Genomic DNA, 19,243 nt, shown 5'->3' on the forward strand with positions numbered 1-19,243 from the left:
AGTGTTTTGTTCTTGTACTTGTTTCTGCTGTAGTGACTACAACTTTTCCATCAACTCATCTTTTTGTTCCTAAAAATGTAATGTGTTACTTAAAGAATTATCAACTGCTTTTTAGTTAGACATAACACCAAAGATAGCTAGCAAAGTATCTTTGGATTTGGAATACCCAGCTTTAGCTAGTATGTGTGTTTCGGTCGTTCTCTTGTACGACCAACATACAGTGCTTCCAACAAACAATGTCGCAGCCAATCAAAATCAATGTTATTGACCAATCAGAATTGATGTCGCGGACGAGTTAAAGTTGATATCGTTGTTCACTAAAAATTAATTTCGTATTTTCAGAAATGGGAATCATATTTTTAGATATTTTGTCGTAATTCTTGACACTCGAAAAATATAGGAGAGTATTTTTTCAAGTATCTTTGTTATCAAGATGGACGTGGAAATGTTGTCAATGAAAATGGTGAACCTTTTTTTAAAGGCTCTTTTTAGGAGGCTTTTTTTCTCTCTTCGTTTCTTTCCTTTTGTTTTTTCCCTATAGATTCGTCGCCTTTAACTTTTCTTACTTTGTACATTGATCGACAAAGTAACGTTTATACATTGAATTCGCTTGTCACATTTGTGACAAAGGTGCGTTTACCAAAAAACAGTACTTAAACCGGCATTATCGTAAAGTTAAAAGAATGTCAATTTTCCTTCATTAAGAGGAAAACCTTATTACGACGTTTCCACCGCTTGTACTGTTATCAATGACAAGGAGAATGCACATATCATCAAATACGTTTGTTCTTGCTGTCATATATTGTTAGATGATAAAGTTAATCTTGGAAGGCATGTTAAAACACACCGTTTGAAACTGGAGGCCCATGTATCTCCTGAAGAAAGGTGTGTTATCTCATAAGAATAAAAAAGACTATAAAATTCAACAAGACTTAAAAAGTTATATTTTTATTTAATATTATAGCATCTGGTATTTATACAAGTTTCATGCAGTTTTAATTAAATCCTTTTCAAGATACTTTAATTAATTATAGCTGTAGATCTAGTATGAATAAACTTAACGTGAAGATCTGTTCCTGGTTATGCAAGTGGGCTGTTTACAGTTACTTATCAAGTTGATTTATTTTTCATCTATGTCGCATTGCATCAGGAGCTATACTAAAACAACTTGTATTGAATTAAAGGAGTGGAATTAGTTATGACCGAATAATAGAGAAAATACAGTAATAAATCTTTGTAAAGCATTCACTACTCTGGTTTCGTATAAATTGAATGTGAATCATGTTTAAAGTATGTTGGGATACGACAAAAGGTAAGCTTATTTGTGCGTAGAAGCAAGATGAAAGTTCTAAGCATGTATAAAGGATCTAATTCTCGCTTTTTTCATTTTTTTAAACGTGATAAAGTAGAAAGGAAGACAACTGCATCAATGGCTCGGATGAGGATACCGATCCTGAATTGATTGATGACATGGAATCCAATAACATGGCGGCTTGTTCGGATAAAGATCTTGACTTTAGGCCAGAAGACTTTATACCAAGCGACAGTGGTTCATCTGTGATTGAGTCTACTTTATCCTTTGAACTTCCGGCAACGATAATACCTCTTGCTGATTATACCAACAAGCGAAACCGAACGGAACAACAGGCTATTCTCCATGCTTGCCGGAAACAAACGTGCGACGAAAGTGAACGGAACAAAACGATCTTCATTGTCGATAATTTGTTATTGCGACCATTTGCTATTTTGGACGAAAAAGGGAATGAGGAGAATGTACTTGCTCATGACGACGTTGTAAAAAGACTAACGTCCAAACACTCGTCAATTCAGCCAATTGTGCCGATGAAACGACAATACCAACAAGATAATTCTAGCAGCGACAATACTTTGTGTGCTAAGTGCATCCCCAAGGCACATATCGATCTCGAAAAGCTGTTAGCAACATCTCCGTATGTGTCATTACTATCACAACGAGAATACATACCTCTGAAGGACGAAATGTGTGAATTAATGAATCGAGATTGGAGACACAATGCTCAGGTGAAATACTTCACAGCTGTTATCTTGGCCGGGTCTATTCTTTTGAATACAAAAAGAAGTCAAGCGGTTATGATCAATACGGTTGTGTATTATCCCAACATACTTTAAACATGATTCACATTCAATTTATACGAAACCAGAGTAGTGAATGCTTTACAAAGATTTATTACTGTATTTTCTCTATTATTCGGTCATAACTAATTCCACTCCTTTAATTCAATACAAGTTGTTTTAGTATAGCTCCTGATGCAATGCGACATAAATGAAAAATAGAACTTTTTAAGTCTCGTTGAATTTTATAGTCTTTTTTATTCTTACGAGATAACACAGGTCGAATTATACGGTCGAACCAAAATAGTCGATGGATATCGTGAGTCGTTTGGCAATCACTAGGATGTGGTCCATACAACGTCGCTCTCTCCTCCACTCAAAGCTATTCATCCTGATGTTTGGCCCGTGTCTTTGTCACGTAACGATGGCCCTAAGCTTGTCATTGGAACTCAAGTGTCAAATGCACTGGTCACATCAAGCATTCGCTTGGATCAAAAATTGCTTCCATCTGTTGGCGGTATCACGACCAGCTTTAACATGACAGTCACTGATTCGTTTGCCTCCAAGATCTTCATCGGTGTGGAATCTGCGACAGCTGCCAAAACCATAATCAGTAATCCAGCCACGAAATGTGTATTAAATACCGGTATGCTTTCACATCAATTACGCCAAATCCGTACTCGATTTGATTTGCCCAACACATACATCTTGGTCCGGGCCTCGGGTCCGTGAATCAAGAACCACACGTGTCATCCTTATACTATTCTTACCTTGGTTGATTGCGATCGTGACCGCAGACCTTGTGCCGCCCTGTTTGACACAATTGGCAATGAAATCTTAAAGAATGGTATCAAGGCTAACCTCATGAAATTTATTGTTTTGAGCTGCAATGAAAATGCTACTGGCAAGATAAAAGAGGTTCTTGAAAACATTCTTACTTTGTATGGTCATGACGACAATCTGCTTATCTTTTTTTTTTTTTTTTTTTTTGTAGGAATATTTTAGTTTATTAAATAAATTAGATAAAGGTTTTTGTTTATTAAATATTATTGAGCTTTTTAGAAGGCAAAGAGGAATGAAAAGATTCATTGGGTTTGAATTAGAATTGATCGCAAACCATTGATAAGCAGCAAAGAGCCAAGCACTTGAACAACAACCTTTTTGTAAATAGCCTCTTTCGATAGTCTGGTTTTATTTTTTTTGTTTTGCTTTTTTTTTTTTTTTTTTTAAGGTAGTAATTTTTTTAAAAGATAATATTTTTTTAAAAAGATAATAATAAGAATCACCCTTGAATTACTCTTTTAAACACTTTTTCAAGTCTATAGGATATGAGTGGTACCCCGAAGGGCGTTCCGTTCACTGTCAGGTTCTAAGTCTATGTCTGGAATGTTCTGCGAAAGATATACCCTATTTCTAGGGATCACCCTCTCTCAAGCAAAGCGTGACCGGGTCTGTTACTTCGCTCGTTGTAGCTTCAGATGTCAAGACATCTTCCGTCTAGCACTAGGATGAACAGAGCGGGTATTACTTTTACTTGAGTTCCCATTCCTCTTTAGAGCTTACAAGTTCCAGCAGATCATCGTCCCATCCTGCCACAGATTTCAGAGGCATAGTAAAGAGGTCATAAAGAGATAGAAAGAGAAGAGATTACAAAGATAAAGAGACTACCAAAAGAGAGCTTTTTCAGGGAAAGGATTGCACCCAAGTGGGCCATGCAGACATAGAAGCAAGTACAAAAGCAGCCTTAAAGAAAAACCATTTATATTGACACAGGAGAAGATAAACTATTAAACTAGGAGAACAAGTTAATAAAAAGGATAATCCTACTATGAAAATTACTATTTAACCAAAGAGGCAGCAAAAAGGATATTCTTGACCAAGACTAACAAAGACAGACAGAGTAAGTTATTTCAAGAATGTTAATAAAATAATTATAAAGTACAAAAGAAATTTTTTTTTACCATTTTATGAGGCCAAGATATGATTTCTTTTTTAACCACTAAAACCAATGGAATGACGCGTTTAACATTGAATGAAACCAAAGGGACCATAGAACGATAAACAAAAGAGAGTACACCAGCTTTTGATATTAACTGAGAGCATATAAAGAGGCAGAGTATAGATGTATTATGTAGACCATATATTTTTAACGTTGGTTAAAGACCAAGTTGATAGCAGATAAGAGATTTCAAGAGGCCAAAGAGAGAGAGAGAGAGATTTGAAGCACAAAAGTAGCAAAGCATTTGTTTGAGAAGAAAAGTTTTTGACAAAAGACCATGAGAACCAAGTTTAGATTTGAAAAGACAAAGTATTTAGGCCATCAGTTTTAGAGAAGAGTAATTGTTTGATAAAGAAAGAAAAAAAAATTTGGACAAAAAGAATTCTTTAAATATTTTTTTATTTTTTATTTTCACATTCTTGATGAGGCTTTTTTCTTTTTTCTTAGATTTCTATAAAACTTTAAAAAACTTGTTTATCCATAAAGAGAGGGTAAACAAAAAGACAAAGCCATTCTAGACTAACGAGTAAACAAACTTGAGTTTTTTTTTATTTTTATTTTTTTTTCAACTACAATCATTAACATTCCCTACATACAGCAACTTGCTTAAGGGAGGTTTTTCTTTCTTTCAAATCTTCCTATTCTTTTTTCATTGTTAAATGAATGACACTCTATCATAAGCAAGATGGTTGATTGTCTATTTCTTTGTCTGTACAACCGTTTTCTGCATAAATTCACATGAAATTTAAAGACCTATTGTTCTCTTATTTATTTAAAGGTATAAAAAACATACAAGCAAATAGAAAAACGCTACTCTGTGTCTTTTTATTTTATTTTATTTTTAATCATACCTTGTGTGAAATGCATTTTTTACTTTTTTTGCTATAAAAATGTGCTTTTTTTTAATTAGTTTAATTAAAAAGGAAGGAGACACAATTTTACGCCGAGTTTCGTGTGTAACGATTTTGTAGGAAAAAAATATTAACCTGTCCCCTATTGTTCAGGACACATGAACAAATATTACTTTGTTAGTGTGATTTCATTATACTTTTAATCAATACTCACTTATGTTCTAGTGAAATATAGTAATAATGATGATTAAAGATTAAAAAAAAAAAGAAGAAAATGAAATGAAATAGTCAGCTAGTATCATTTGTATTGTTGTTTGTACTTTTTCATATCTGAGTCTATTTTGCCTTTTTTTTTTTTGTTTTGTTTGTGGTATTTTTTGGGACCGATGGGAATAAAATAAAGCATGATTTTTGTATATATATTGTTGATAAACAATGCTACAAATTAAACCAGTTCTTCCTTGGAGAGACACTGATCGTTTGAACAGAATCAAACAGTCTATGACAAAAAAACATGAGCAAAACCGTATCCAACGATAAGAAGCTGCTCTCGCCTACTGTAGTCACCTTCTGAGAACCAGAACTTCCAATATATTTATATTTCAACCAAGGTCACCGTATCAATTGGACAATTACACAGCCACCTCCATAAACTTGAAATAAATAACAACCGTATCACTGATATCCACAGCCTGACCCGCAATGTAGTAACCTTTTTAATACACGGCGATTATGCGTCTGAATTAACAGAGCATCTAAAAAAGTTCAAGTATAGCTCAGAGAAAAATTTAACACATGCGATGGACCCATCCTTAAGGATTCAAAATACAATAGCTGTGCCATGGAAAGACACATTAATCATGCATTTAGGCACCACTGCAACCGAATTACATGGGCTCTCACTTTCATTTGTCCGCTAGTCAAGTACACTGTGGACAGATACTTTTACAGTAAAGACTGGATACAAAAGTCGTACCTTAATGATATAATTTCTTCTTAGCAACATAATAATCTTATTGAGCTTTTTTGCTCAGATGAGGACGTGGACATGCTGCAAGAGAACTCCTCTGACAGTTCTGCTGATCAATAATGTCAACCCTTTCCATTTCTCTGTTTAACGCTATCGGTTTACTTAAACAAGCTACCTCTCTTATTACAATTGGCCATACTACTAGTAACAGGATCTCGATTAGTTGCTCCTAATCAATACCCTACTTATGGTCAACCCATCAACTCCTTTCGGTTTCATGGAAGCCTTGAGCTCACTCTATTAGTTAATTTTTTCTGTCCCTTTCTAGTTCATCGTATTATTCATGACCATCCTGTGTTAGCCAAACTTACCCTCTCATTTATAGTATTAAAAATTCACGTTCATTATCTCTACCTCCTACCATCCTTGGATCACACTTCAATTCAAGAAGTATTGGTATTTCGTTTTCAAACACTCCATAATACAACATTAGTTGTATTTTATGGTGATTTTAATGCAAGAATAGGTTTGTTTACAGATGATTCATGCTCTAGGCGTTGGGGTAATATCTTGCAAATTTGAATTTATTCACACGATATAACCCTTTGGAGTCAACACTTGGCTAATGGCAGACTTACCTCAATTACACACAATGGGAGTGATATCATTAGCTACTTTATGAGCACTGTGATATTTTGGGTTTTATAATATAAAAAAGTACAAAGTCAATCAGCAAATATAAAAATAAGTGAGACTCAAAGTAGGTTGTCCTTTATTCAAGTTAAAAATATGAGGGTATTTATACTTTTCTTTCCACGTCTAAATATTAGTATTTACAGCATATGACTACTAGCCGACCTACTCGCTACGCTCGCTTAACGGCCGTCATCGCCTCTCTGCTCGGACCCTGGCTTCCCCCCATCACCACCCACCACCCACACCAATTAATTGAGCGTTAATAAAATGCAATGTTATTGGTAATAATAATGATAATAATATTGTTTATAAGGCAACATGTGTGTTTTAACAGTAAGAAAAAAGTTATATATATATAATGATCAGATGTAAATTGAATGGGATTATCGTTGTGATATTAGCAAAGCAAAATTTGAGGATAAACAATGTTTTCAGTCTTGGTTGAATTGACGTCTTTTTTTTATCAAGCAATACAGAAAGTCCAGATACAGATGTTACTCTTGATAAGGCGACATATAGCTGGCCATGAGTAAAAACGGGTAAGCAAAGATCAACTCTAACAATTTTAAGCGATTGCCCTTGTGATTTGTTGATAGTCATTGCAAATGAGGATCTTACAAGAAACTGCTTTCTAGTCAAAGTGAAAGGATACCCATTTACAAGAGTAGACAGAGTGAAACGTGGAATTACTTCAACACGGCCATCAACACCTGGTAGTTTTACTTTCAAAGAAATTCGCCAATACCCAAGGCAGTTACTCGTGTGACATTGCATAAACCTTTTTCTGCATTGATATTTCTTAATATCATGACAGGCATTCTAACTTTTAATTCTAAAACAGAAGGAGGTAGACCATGAGGATTTAAGCTTTGAAGGTATTCAGTAGGCATCTGGCGGTCCTCAGAGCCAGTTGAGTCTTCTTGAGTAATGCGATAAACAGCAAACAATGAAGTTTTGTTGCCAGGCAATTAGTCTAAAACATATCTATTGATCTCATCCACTAAATCATTTTTTGGTGCGATAATAGTCCTTTCTTGAAAAATTTCAGGAACTAAAGTTTGCTCCATAATTTCTTTTGGATAAATTGAATCGACAAACGTGGTAAGAGAGTGATATTGCGCAACATAATGTGACAAGAATATTTTTCCATTTAGAAGGGAATTGTAAGATATAAAAGTTTTACAGAAATAAAGAAAAAGGGAGAAAGGTTAAAAATTTAGCTCTCTGCCAAAGAAGCAGTCATTTTTTTTTTACATCGAGGTTTAAATTCATGTACAATTTTTGATCATTTTATAGTATATTATACAGATGATGATGATGATTAAAACATTAGAAAGCCACACGTTATAATGAGAGGTATGCTTTTACTGCTGAAGGTAGAGCCTAAGTTTTTCAAAAACGGAGGTAACAATGTGAATCGGTGATAAAGGTATATTGTCAAAAATATACCGCCAACGTGCTCGCCAGATGAACAGCATAACGTAATAACTGAGTATGAGCAACTTCGTATTGTCAACATGTTCATAACGTCTCATTTTACCGAGAATCTCGTGGATGTCTTCTGGATTGAATTCCAAATAAGGTACAAACCGAGAGAGAGCTTTTTGCCATATCGGCCATTTGTAAGGGCAGGAGATCACCAGGTGATGAATATCTTCTCTAGGAGTCTTGCACAGTTTGCAAGCACTTGAAACGTCCGGATTGAAGTGTGCTATTGTAAGTTGACAATGTGATTTGCCATAAAGAAAACGGAAACACAACGATCGAGCTTCAGGGAGCATCTTTAAGGACCAAAAGCGAACCCAATCAGCAGAAGAAAGAGTAGTAATAAGATTCCCTGGATCTAAGGCAGCAATTTGATTTTGCCAAAATACTTTAGGGTTGTACAATATCCAATCAGGAGAGCGGATGAGTCAAGAGACAAAAGGGTAGACATCAACTTGTCCTAGGTCAGGAGAAAGATTTAGAATTAGAGCCCATATCATGCCGTTGAGGGTAATTATACGGCTATTAAGGTCACGCAAGAGCCAAGCTGCAGGTCTAGGGCAATGAGATGAGTCCGGTCGTAGCAAAGGTCGGATACGTTGTAATGAGATGTCATAGGTAAAGAATAGTCGAGCTTGCATTTTCAAACGCTAGTGTTTACGTAACCAATGATCATCAGGAATATGCGAAAAAAGAGATAACAATGATAGACACAGCAATGTTGCAGGAGTGCATCGGACCATACTAAATTCTTTAGGTAAAAAGAAATCCATAGCCATATATAGTGTGGACATGAATGAACCAGGAGAGACGGAGGATATGGAACGTAGAGGTGGAAAAACAAAGACAACCGGGTATCAGTATCTGAAGAGTGAAATCGACGAACAAAATCCTTCAAGTATGACTGACTACAAGAATTAGGATCATCTTGAAACAAAAGCCGTAACCATCGAATTTGTAGACAGCAGCTTTGAGCTACCGGGTCTAGCAAACCAAGGCCTCCTGAAGTGATAGGTTAACACAACAGAGTATATCGGAGGCCAGGTTTGATACCTTTAATGATAAACTGGTACAGCACTGACCGGATTTGTCTAAAGAGCTGTTTAGGGAGTGAAACAACTCTCAGAGAATACCACAATTTGGATAAGATCAACGAATTAGCCAAGGTCACACGCCCACGAAGAGATAAATGGCGTTGAGAGTATATACCACATTGAGTCTTTACACTTTGCAACAGCTGATTCCCTACACATTTCCTTTGAGCTACAGATTGAATGACTGGAAATCCAAGATATCGTAACGGTTGGGTCATAGAATGATCATGCCATTGAGATATTTGATATTGGGTCAATACCTGTTGCCAATGGGGAGAGGTACGTCCATTCAAGAAGATTGCTTCAGTCTTCGAAAGATTAACTTTGGCATTGGATACTTGACCATACGAATTCAAGTGATGTTGTAGTCGGAGGAAATCGGCACGAGAAGAAAGAAAGACACAAACATCATCGGCGTAGGCTAGTACCTTAAGAGTTGCTGGATGAGGGAGATCTTGTGATAAAGGCGAAAAGGAGAAGCCAACGATAGAAGCGTCTTGTAGGATATGGCGCAGGAATGGTTCCAACACCGGGTTGAACAGCAAAGGTGAAAGTGGGTCTCCTTGACGAAAGCCACGACCTTGATCTACTTCTTTTGTAAAATGTCCATTAATATTGATGCAAACCCGGTTATCAAAGAAGAGTGCAATCAGTGAGCTCACCAAGGTAGGAGGGAATCTGCTTATCTTATTCAACGTTACTCTTAATAAGGAGTTGGAAATCCTTGCAAAGCTTCTCATGCCTTCAATTGTTTCATGGAATGCTTCAGTAACACGTCAAATCAAGTCAGTCTTTGAATATCTTGACTAATTAATACCTATTTTCTTTACTTTTCCCGATGTTTTTCATTTTGATACCATGAAATAAACTTTGATCACAATGTCATTCAGATTGTCTTTTTTTTTCTTTGTTTAACTTGGGAATCGAGATAAAAAAAAAAAAAAAAAAAAAAGGTACGGAAACGTGATGAAGGACACAATTTTAACATAATTTTTTAAAGTGGGCGGCCCTTACAAAACGAGCCTCCAAAAAAGAGACTTTAAAAAGAGCCTTAAAAAAGGGCTAATGTGATTGGAAATCAGGTTCATCTCAACGCTTTTGTCAAGGATATACTCAATACCGAAGAAAAGTGATAATGTTATCTTTTGACTCTTGCTTCCCAACAAAATTCGTATTCTATGAAAGCAGCCATTCAAAATGCCCAGACCAATAAATTCATTCTAATCAACAATGTAGTCCATGGGCTCAGGCCCACCATTTTCATCGACAGCATTTCCATGTCCATCTTCATATAAAAATATTGTATTCATGTTAAATTGTAAAATATTGAAAACAAACAATACTTGAAAAACACTCATTCTGTTCTATGTTTTTCGAGTGTCAAGAATTACGACAAAATATCTAAAAATATGATTCCCATTTCTGAAAATACGAAATTAATTTTTAGTGAACAACGATATCAACTTTAACTCGTCCGCGACATCAATTCTGATTGGTCAATAACATTGATTTTGATTGGCTGCGACATTGTTTGTTGGAAGCACTGTAAAGGTTAAAACTGTACTCATCAACGTATACTCAGTTCTTCTCAAAATTCATATTTTTGTATGTTATCTATAGTTAAAATGGAGGGAAATTGGAGGGCTTGATTTTGGAATAATTATTCAAAACTATAGTTCTCAGTGAACCTCTTTATTTTTTGGAACTTAAAGTATATTATCCTTTTACATGACTATTGAAGCCTGACTCAATCATACATACATTTGGATAAAGTCTTAAGAGATTATACCCTACTTGTTCTAAAGATTTTGATACAAAATTATTGAAATTTCTACAGCAAACATCCTACATTCCTCTTTTAAAATGTTGAATCTAGCAACATCTTTTCTTCTCAGGAATGGATTGATATTTGTTCACATGCTTACCAACAAACAATTGATACCTGACACTGCTGTCATTTTTATATGTCTCCTTTTAATAATTAAAGAAATACAATGAAAAACGTACTTGTCAATGTATGATTTATAAACAGCCAATGATTTTTACTGATGCTAGCTTCAGCAGTGTTGCTTGCTAAACCTTATAAGACAACCTCAAAGGTAAAAGTCTAAAACTTGGTATTACTTTCTTATGATCATAATTGCAAAACCGTATAATTTTTAAGCATCATTTAAATCGTGTCATTGAAATGATCAAGATTGAAGCAAAAAAGCATAGTGAAGGTGAAAATAATTTGTTTATAACGGTATTGAAGAGATCAATATAATTGATGTATTCTTCTATCATAAATAACGTATGGCTAGGTTTATCTCTCTCTTTTTTTTGTGTCAGTAAAAGAATAGAGTTACTTCATATCTTGAAGCCAAATAATATTGATTGTTGTGTAAATCAATGGTTTTCGGAAAGTTTTGTCAAAAAATTTGTTTCATGTTTAAAAAATTACAATTTTTGCATTGATATTAAATTGACACTGTTCGAACCAGCTTTAATGGTATTTAAAGAAAAGCGATTTGAGAAGAATCACACGAGAAAAAAAAAAAGAACAATATGACGACATTGTATTTCAATAGCACCCAGCATTGTCATTTATATATTCCTGTCGTGTGATTGTTTCATGGTTTGTAAAAAAAAAAAAAAAAAAAAAAAAAAAAAAAAAAAAAAAAAGATACATTTGATTCAAGGGAAGAAAGACGATGGGGTAAAAAATGAAGACAGTATGGATTTGATAAGTAAGAAGTATAATATAAATAGTAAGGAAGTGTATTTAAAGAGATAGACATAATAATAAAGGCTTAAAGTGTTATTATTTATTATTTAAAGGCCAGAGTTGGCTTGATGAATTTCCTATATTTGTCACATATTCATCTTCTCTATTGCCAGGCAAAGAGTTTCCCCGTTACCCGACCTTTGTTTTCCTGCAAGACACCATGGTAAAGCCAAGCCTTGGTACATGTTAATTTCTTTTGTAGAGTAAGAAGATGCTTTATTGTTAACGGGCAACTTAATATTGTAAGCAAATAAAATTTGATTGTGCTAGTTGCTTCACAATAAAATCAATTTTGTTTTGATGATAGACATATTTGCTAAGTTTATGGAGGTTTTGAATAGATAGACATTTGTTAAAGTCTATGGGATAGTGTTTTGTTAAAAGTAACGATAATCCTTCTTTTGCTGTAGATCTAAGATATAATTAAAAGGTGACTTCCCAATTTTTGATAACACGGCTTTCGAATAGTATTCAATCAACACAGATCGCGAAGACTCCCAAGGATTCTCTGAATATTTGAAGAGATCCAAGTTAATTCAACTATCAATGAGTCCTTAGTGCTTGAAGTTTGATTGACTAGCATTCAATTGTTTGGTATCGTTTTTTTTTTTCCTTTGGAAATATAAAGCTTTAATCAAGCGGCAAGTTGATAATAACAAAGCCAAGATATTTATAGCCACTTTTGGGCTATAGACTTTTGCAGTGTCTTTATTTCTGAGTAACACTGGCGAACACAGACTAGCATTTAGATTGTTATGATGTTTAAACTTGTTGTTTTAATAGTATCAATATGTTTTGATTTACTTTTTTTTTTTTTGCTACTACACCCCAAAGAAATTTTATCCTGCTTTTACCTGTTTTGCCTTGATCCTTATAAAAATTAAAATAATCATGAAATTTAAACATAACTTGAAGCAAGATGTCCTTTTTTTATAATTTTCTATAAAAAGTTTAAGTAGGTTACTTTATTACTTATTTGATAACATTTGAGGATAATAACACAAGTACCCTATGATAAAAGCTTAACTTATCCATATATATCGAACGAACAATTCAAAAATTATTAATTATAATTAAGCATACTAAAAATATCATCTTAACATAGAAGCAAAGAGAGGTCTCGACAGAAAAAAAGGTAACTGGGATGCAGAAAGATATTTATAAAAGTAATGGGACAAAGAAATATATAATGATTGCCTCTATTTAAAACATAGGGATTTAGAAAAAACAGTCGGATGAAATAAGCGTTTGCTTTATATATACAATCAAAGCTCTTGTAATCCTTTTCATGTTTGTCAAAGCTTGTATAAGAAAGTAAATAATTTTTATTTTAATTTATCCTTTAAAATTGAAATAGGCAAACACTTTAATACAGCTCTGTATTACCAAAGAATGAACTCAAAAGCCAATAAGCTGTAAATGACATAACCTTCTAATAGTCTTGAAGATAGTGTTTCATAAAACGACCCAAAGTGACACTATATTCCGTCGTCTTGTATTACACGGACTTTTAAATACGCGGTGATGGTGCCTAAGAGTAAGCGAGTGTGCATGCCTGTGATTTTTTTTTTTGAAAAATCTATTTAAACAGTACAGCTTTTCTCCCCCTTTTTTTTTAAATTTTCTCTTTTTTTTTTAAAAAAAAAAATACATGTAAACATGTCACAGTCGCTACATAGTCCATTATCTTTTCTAAAGAACGCAAATGACTCGAGTAGTTCACTTCAAGAAAATACACCAACACGTTCAAGATCAGCCAGTATTTTTCGAGCTATTTCACTTCACAATCAAAGTACGATAAATGAAGAAAATATCTCTTGCCAACCAGAGGATTTTGAAATAAAAAATCCAATAGGTAACCCTTGGTTATTTAATGCATTTTTTTTTATTAACTTTAGATAGGCTATGGGTCATCAGCGGTTGTTTATAGTGCAATTTATAAACCAAAGAATATCAAAGTAGCGATAAAAATGATTGACCTTGATTTATTTGAGCGTAATCAGATAGATGAACTTCGAGTAAATACCTAATATCCCATTATATATGTGCGTAAGCCATATTGATTCTTTTTAAGCGTGAAACAGCATTGATGGGATTATGTAAACATCCAAATATATTAAAAGTATATGGATCTTTTGTTAGTGGTTCCAAGTTATATATTGTTACACCTTATTTATCAGGAGGTATATAAAAAAGCGAAATATTTATGATAAACTAACTTAATGATAGGATCCTGTTTGGATATTATGAAAAATGGATTTAAAGATGGATTTGAAGAGATAACGATAGCAACCATACTTAAACAAGCACTTGAAGGACTTATATATTTACACAAAGATGGGCACATACATCGTGATGTCAAAGCAGGTAATTTACTCATGGATGATCAAGGGACTGTTCTCTTGTCTGATTTTGGTGTTTCAAGTTCTCTGACTGAGAATAGTGAAATCAGAAAGACATTTGTGGGCACAGTAAGCTGAAGAAATGAGTAAAAAAGTATTCCTAATAATTTATTTTTATAGCCTTGTTGGATGGCACCTGAAGTAATGGAACAATCAGGTTATGATTTCAAAGCAGATATTTGGAGTTTTGGTATTACAGCAATTGAATTAGCTACAGGTCATGCTCCCTTTGCGAAATATCCGCCGATGAAGGTTTGTGACAACATTTTTGTTTGTGTATAAACAATAACAATGATTCATAGGTTTTGATGATGACATTAAATCAATCCCCACCTACACTCAATAGAGATCAAACCAAGTTTAAATATTCTCGTTTATTTAAAGATATGATTGATCTCTGTTTACAAAAAGATCCAACCAAAAGGTATTTACTGCTTACTGTCTACTGCTTATTAACATATTACATAAAGGCCAACTGCAGATAAACTTATTTTACATCCATTCTTTAAACAAGCCAAGAGAAAAGACTATCTTCTAAAGTCAATCTTGTCTTCTATCACTCCAATTGAACAAAGACAACATAAAAAGTCAGCATTCAAACAAACAACCATAGAAAGTAATACAGTTCAATGGAATTTTAGTGAAAATGAGGAAAGACCTAAACATATTACCTTTGGAGATGCAATCATTAAAAAAGAATACTGTTTACCTTCACCACCTTCTGAACCAGAAATAACCAAAAAATCTCGATTTGTGATTGAAGATGTAGATTCTCAACGTTCTTTATCTTCCTCTTTTAGTTCTGGTCATAGCCCACCACATGATTGGCAGGGAATAGGATTAGGTATAGAATGTAGTGAGATCAAAAAAGGTCGATTTAGTGTCAATCAACAGGTCAATGACTGTACTGTGCCCATGTCTCGTGTGACAAGCACAGAAAGTAGTAAAGGTAAATGAATACGATATGTGTCTATATACTAAATAAAGAATAGGACGTAAATCAAGATTTGAAATATCATCCAATATAGAACAACCAAAATCTGAGCCATTAACAAGAGAAAGTTCTAAAAATCATCAAAGAAGTGTATCAAACAGTAGCAAGATTGGTAGATTTTCTATTGAAAAAGATGAGTTAGTGCACCCTCATGAGCAACTCGAGTGTCGAAAGAAGGGAAGGTTTGAATTAATACCTTGTCCTGAGTCATCATCTGCAAAGGGACAACTGGAGACACTCTTGAAACAACTAGAAACACAAAAATATATATTAAATGACATATTACAATCTATACCAAACATTAGTAGATCTTCTTCTATTATCGATATCCGCAAACTATCCAATGCTTCTTCTTCTATTGAATCAATGAATAGTAATCAAAATACAATTGTAAGTAATTCTATTATTTAATAATTTTTATTAAATAATAAAATAGGATCATTTACAACAAGTATTAATAAACTCACATCAAGAAAAACAAAAGCTGTTGAAGGAAAATCAAGCACTTAAATTAGAAATTGACATATTAAAAAAATCCAATACCCACTTGTAATAAAGTAACTATTTTTGTATAATGACTATTCACACTATGATTATTACAACAATCAATGATAGGTTCACTTTATAAAGTAACCCAAAAAAGATTTAGTTTCCGAACATTTAAAAATCCCTTTTTTTTACTTACTTGTCAACCAATCCTTTTTCTTCCCTTTTTTTTTTAATATATATTCCATGACGACCATTCAATCTTCAAAAAAGGAGAATAGAACTTATGTAACTTTAGAACAAAGTAAACAAATTATCAATTTACCACCAAAGAAAGTCATGGCGAGCAAACTGGCTGCTGCTGCTGCTGCTGCTGCCGCTGCTGCCGCACTTAACAATAACAATACTACTACGGTTAGAACAACAACAGCAACAATAGAAAGGAGTGAGGCAAGCAGTACCAGCCCTTCTGTAAAAAGAAGGCTATCAGAGACTAATGAGAATACCGGTGTTCGAGAAAAGAAAGCTACGAAATCACCCATGATGAAGTCAGCAAGCAAATCTATTACTCACTCTGAACGAATCGTTCTTGCTGAAATTAGTCAATACAAGTCTTGTAATATAATCTTTTTCTTTCATTTTTCTCTCTTTTTTTTATATTAATTATTATTTATAGATTTCGAAGATGCTGACTTTGACGATCCCTCTACTCAATCTCTTCTTCGAGTTTCACTTGAATATCCTGGTCTAGTTGAACCTGAAAGGTAAACTACATCTTTAAAACACATAAACAATTTAATCATACCTTGTGTTAGCTTCTTACTATTACGTCCAGTGATAAAGAACAGTTCAGGAAAAAATGGAGAGGATGAAGAGGAAGATAAGGATGAATATAACCCTATTACCGATTTATTGCAATCTTGTGAATTCATTTATGATTGTTACCTGACGGAAAAAGAACAACAGCTCTTTGGCGATCAATCTCACGGCATCATGCGTAACTTGACCAAGTACCGTAACCGTCGTTCTGCTGTAGGGTTTAAAAAAGCAGTAGAGGAATTCAACAAGGTGATGGTTAAGCTCAAAGCAAACGGTGCGCTCAGTAGAAATGCAAAAGAAATGCGCCATCCAAATTATGATTTGGCTTGTCATATATTATTTCAAGTTTATAGTAGAACAGTTGCTAGACAAGCAGAGGCTTTAAATAATTATCAAGGTAATTTATTAAATAGAAGCAGTAATAACTTATTCATCTTTTTTTTTTCCTGCAGCATTTTCTAATAATGTATATGGTGAAATCAATCCTTCTTTAGTAAAAGAATTTATTACAAAAACAAACATAAATTCAGATAGTGTATTTATGGATTTGGGTTGTGGTATTGGCAATGTTGTACTTCAAGTAGCTGCTCAAACAGGTTGTGAAGCATATGGCATTGAAATTATGGAGACACCTTGTAAATTTGCGAAACGTCAATTAAAGGAGTATGCTGCACGTATGAAGTAAGTATACAACATGTTCTTGATTGATGTGTTACTTACTGGATAATAGGGCCTGGCGTCTTCCTACAGGCAAAATACATTTTCGTCATGGTGATTTTTTGGATGTGGCAGCTAATGATTTATACAGTACACTAAAGCGATCAGATGTATTACTTGTCAACAATTATGCTTTTGATGCAGCTACAAATCAAGCATTAGCACAATTATTTCTGGATTTAAAAGAAGGAACAAAAATCATTTCACTAAAATCATTTGTACCCAAGCATCATAAAATTAATCAAAGAACGATTAATATGCCTGAAAGTATATTACGAGTAGAATCATTTGAATATTATTCAGAAGCAGTTAGTTGGACAAATAATGGTGGTCGTTATTATATTGCTACTGTCGATAGACTAAGATTAAAACCTTTTTATGATCAAATCTATCAACATTAATCTGTATAGCTTCTTCACATATATTATTACCCTCTCTCTCTTCACCCTCTCCACTCACATTTGTTTATATAAATTATGTTTTAGTATTCGTAATAAAGAAACCACCATGATCCTTTCATTTTATATTCCCCTTTTTTCAATTAAACCTCAGATGAAATTTTGAAATAAAATTTGTATTGTTTACTGCTATTTAAATATTTTGCAGAGTCAATAGAGTATTTCATGAACTTTAATAAAATATTTATTCGATACTGATAATGACAATAATAACAATAAACATATGCACACACATAAGACTTGCTTTATCGTACCTTTTATTATTTGTTGCATTATAACGGGAAAAAAAAAAGCCTCCAGACGGACAATAAAATACGCTTTTTCTTTTTTTTTCTTTTTTTTTTTTCCCCTTTATTTATGCCTTCTCATATTACTTCTTGCAAGCTAAATGCTAATGAAACTGCTATATGCGGTGGTATAGCAGGTATTGCAACAAGGTAAAGTAATTTTTTGCTCCTTTTCCTTCTTCTACATTCATTTCTAATAACTATAACAAGATTTGCTATTTCTCCTTTAGATGTGATCAAAATTAGATTACAAGTTCAGTCAACAAGATCACAAAACATAAAATACAATGGAATATCACAAACATTTAAAACTATTATTCAGGAAGAAGGAATAAGGGTAAAATAAGTATATTATTCGAAGAGAGGATAATTTTAATAATTTTGTAAAGGGTCTTTTTAAAGGAAATGTAGCAGCAGAGTATCTTTATTTGACTTATGGAATATCTCAATTCTATGCTTATTATCATGTAGACCAATTTATAGACAAGGTAATTGAACTTAATATGGATTTGTTTGATTTAACATTATCTATCAGAAAATGCAAGTTATTCCTTCTTTAAAGCCGTTTGTTTCCGGCATGATTGCCGGTAGTTTTGCTACAACTGTCACATATCCATTTGATCTTTTACGTACAAGATTTGCACTGCAAGGTACAAATAAAGTAAGAAGATAAATAAAAACAATGAAAGTATGAACATGCAAATATTTATTTTTTTATGTAGGTTTATAACAGTTTGTCACACGCTGTATTGGATATAGCTGAAAAGGAAGGTATTGGAGGCTTTTACCGTGGGCTTGGATCTTCTATTACACAAATTATGCCTTACATGGGCTTGATGTTTTTCAGTTACGAAGGATTATATTCACTTATTCAAAGACTAAAGGTATTCTAGCAAGATTTAACTACAATACAAACAATGAACGCATTCGATTAGGAAAAAAGGATGATTTCAGATAAGCAAAGTAGGATAACCGATATGATTTGCGGTTCATTAGCTGGTATTATCAGTAAAGCAGGTGTTTTTCCACTGGATGTCATCAGAAAACGTTTACAAGTCCAAGGCCCTCACATCTCGGAATATGCCGTTTCTTCAATTCCAACCTATCATCAGGGCTCTGTAATTAAA

General features: G+C 33.6%; 6 protein-coding genes across 6 annotated transcripts; 3 read left to right on the forward strand and 3 right to left on the reverse strand.

Annotated features, from left to right (window-relative positions):
- Window positions 1-1,292: 1,292 nt before the first annotated feature.
- On the forward strand, window positions 1,293-2,148 carry RO3G_04254 (uncharacterized protein; the record flags this gene model as incomplete). The annotated part of the gene is made up of 2 exons (XM_067658844.1): window positions 1,293-1,312; window positions 1,410-2,148. The coding sequence occupies 2 exons, from the start codon at window positions 1,293-1,295 to the stop codon at window positions 2,146-2,148; spliced, it is 759 nt and encodes a 252-aa protein (XP_067514945.1).
- A 1,028-nt stretch (window positions 2,149-3,176) lies between these two features.
- Window positions 3,177-3,702, reverse strand: RO3G_04255 (uncharacterized protein; the record flags this gene model as incomplete). The annotated part of the gene is made up of 2 exons (XM_067658845.1): window positions 3,177-3,276; window positions 3,626-3,702. The coding sequence occupies 2 exons, from the start codon at window positions 3,700-3,702 to the stop codon at window positions 3,177-3,179; spliced, it is 177 nt and encodes a 58-aa protein (XP_067514946.1).
- Window positions 3,703-7,332: 3,630 nt separating this feature from the next.
- On the reverse strand, window positions 7,333-7,497 carry RO3G_04256 (uncharacterized protein; the record flags this gene model as incomplete). Its single annotated transcript, XM_067658846.1, has 1 exon — window positions 7,333-7,497. One exon carries the CDS (start codon window positions 7,495-7,497, stop codon window positions 7,333-7,335), a length of 165 nt encoding a protein of 54 aa, XP_067514947.1.
- Window positions 7,498-7,971: 474 nt separating this feature from the next.
- On the reverse strand, window positions 7,972-8,388 carry RO3G_04257 (uncharacterized protein; the record flags this gene model as incomplete). The annotated part of the gene is made up of 1 exon (XM_067658847.1): window positions 7,972-8,388. One exon carries the CDS (start codon window positions 8,386-8,388, stop codon window positions 7,972-7,974), a length of 417 nt encoding a protein of 138 aa, XP_067514948.1.
- Window positions 8,389-13,923: 5,535 nt separating this feature from the next.
- RO3G_04258 (uncharacterized protein) lies at window positions 13,924-17,339 on the forward strand (the record flags this gene model as incomplete). The annotated part of the gene is made up of 12 exons (XM_067658848.1): window positions 13,924-13,971; window positions 14,028-14,136; window positions 14,183-14,424; window positions 14,476-14,607; window positions 14,658-14,779; window positions 14,826-15,304; window positions 15,348-15,739; window positions 15,786-15,898; window positions 16,141-16,451; window positions 16,512-16,599; window positions 16,651-17,051; window positions 17,107-17,339. The coding sequence occupies 12 exons, from the start codon at window positions 13,924-13,926 to the stop codon at window positions 17,337-17,339; spliced, it is 2,670 nt and encodes an 889-aa protein (XP_067514949.1).
- A 1,315-nt stretch (window positions 17,340-18,654) lies between these two features.
- RO3G_04259 (uncharacterized protein) lies at window positions 18,655-19,009 on the forward strand (the record flags this gene model as incomplete). Its single annotated transcript, XM_067658849.1, has 2 exons — window positions 18,655-18,777; window positions 18,839-19,009. 2 exons carry the CDS (start codon window positions 18,655-18,657, stop codon window positions 19,007-19,009), a joined length of 294 nt encoding a protein of 97 aa, XP_067514950.1.
- Between the last annotated feature and the right edge of the window lie 234 nt (window positions 19,010-19,243).

Source organism: Rhizopus delemar, genomic scaffold (assembly GCF_000149305.1).
Source record: "Rhizopus delemar RA 99-880 supercont3.3 genomic scaffold, whole genome shotgun sequence".
NCBI classification, from domain to species: domain Eukaryota; kingdom Fungi; phylum Mucoromycota; class Mucoromycetes; order Mucorales; family Rhizopodaceae; genus Rhizopus; species Rhizopus delemar.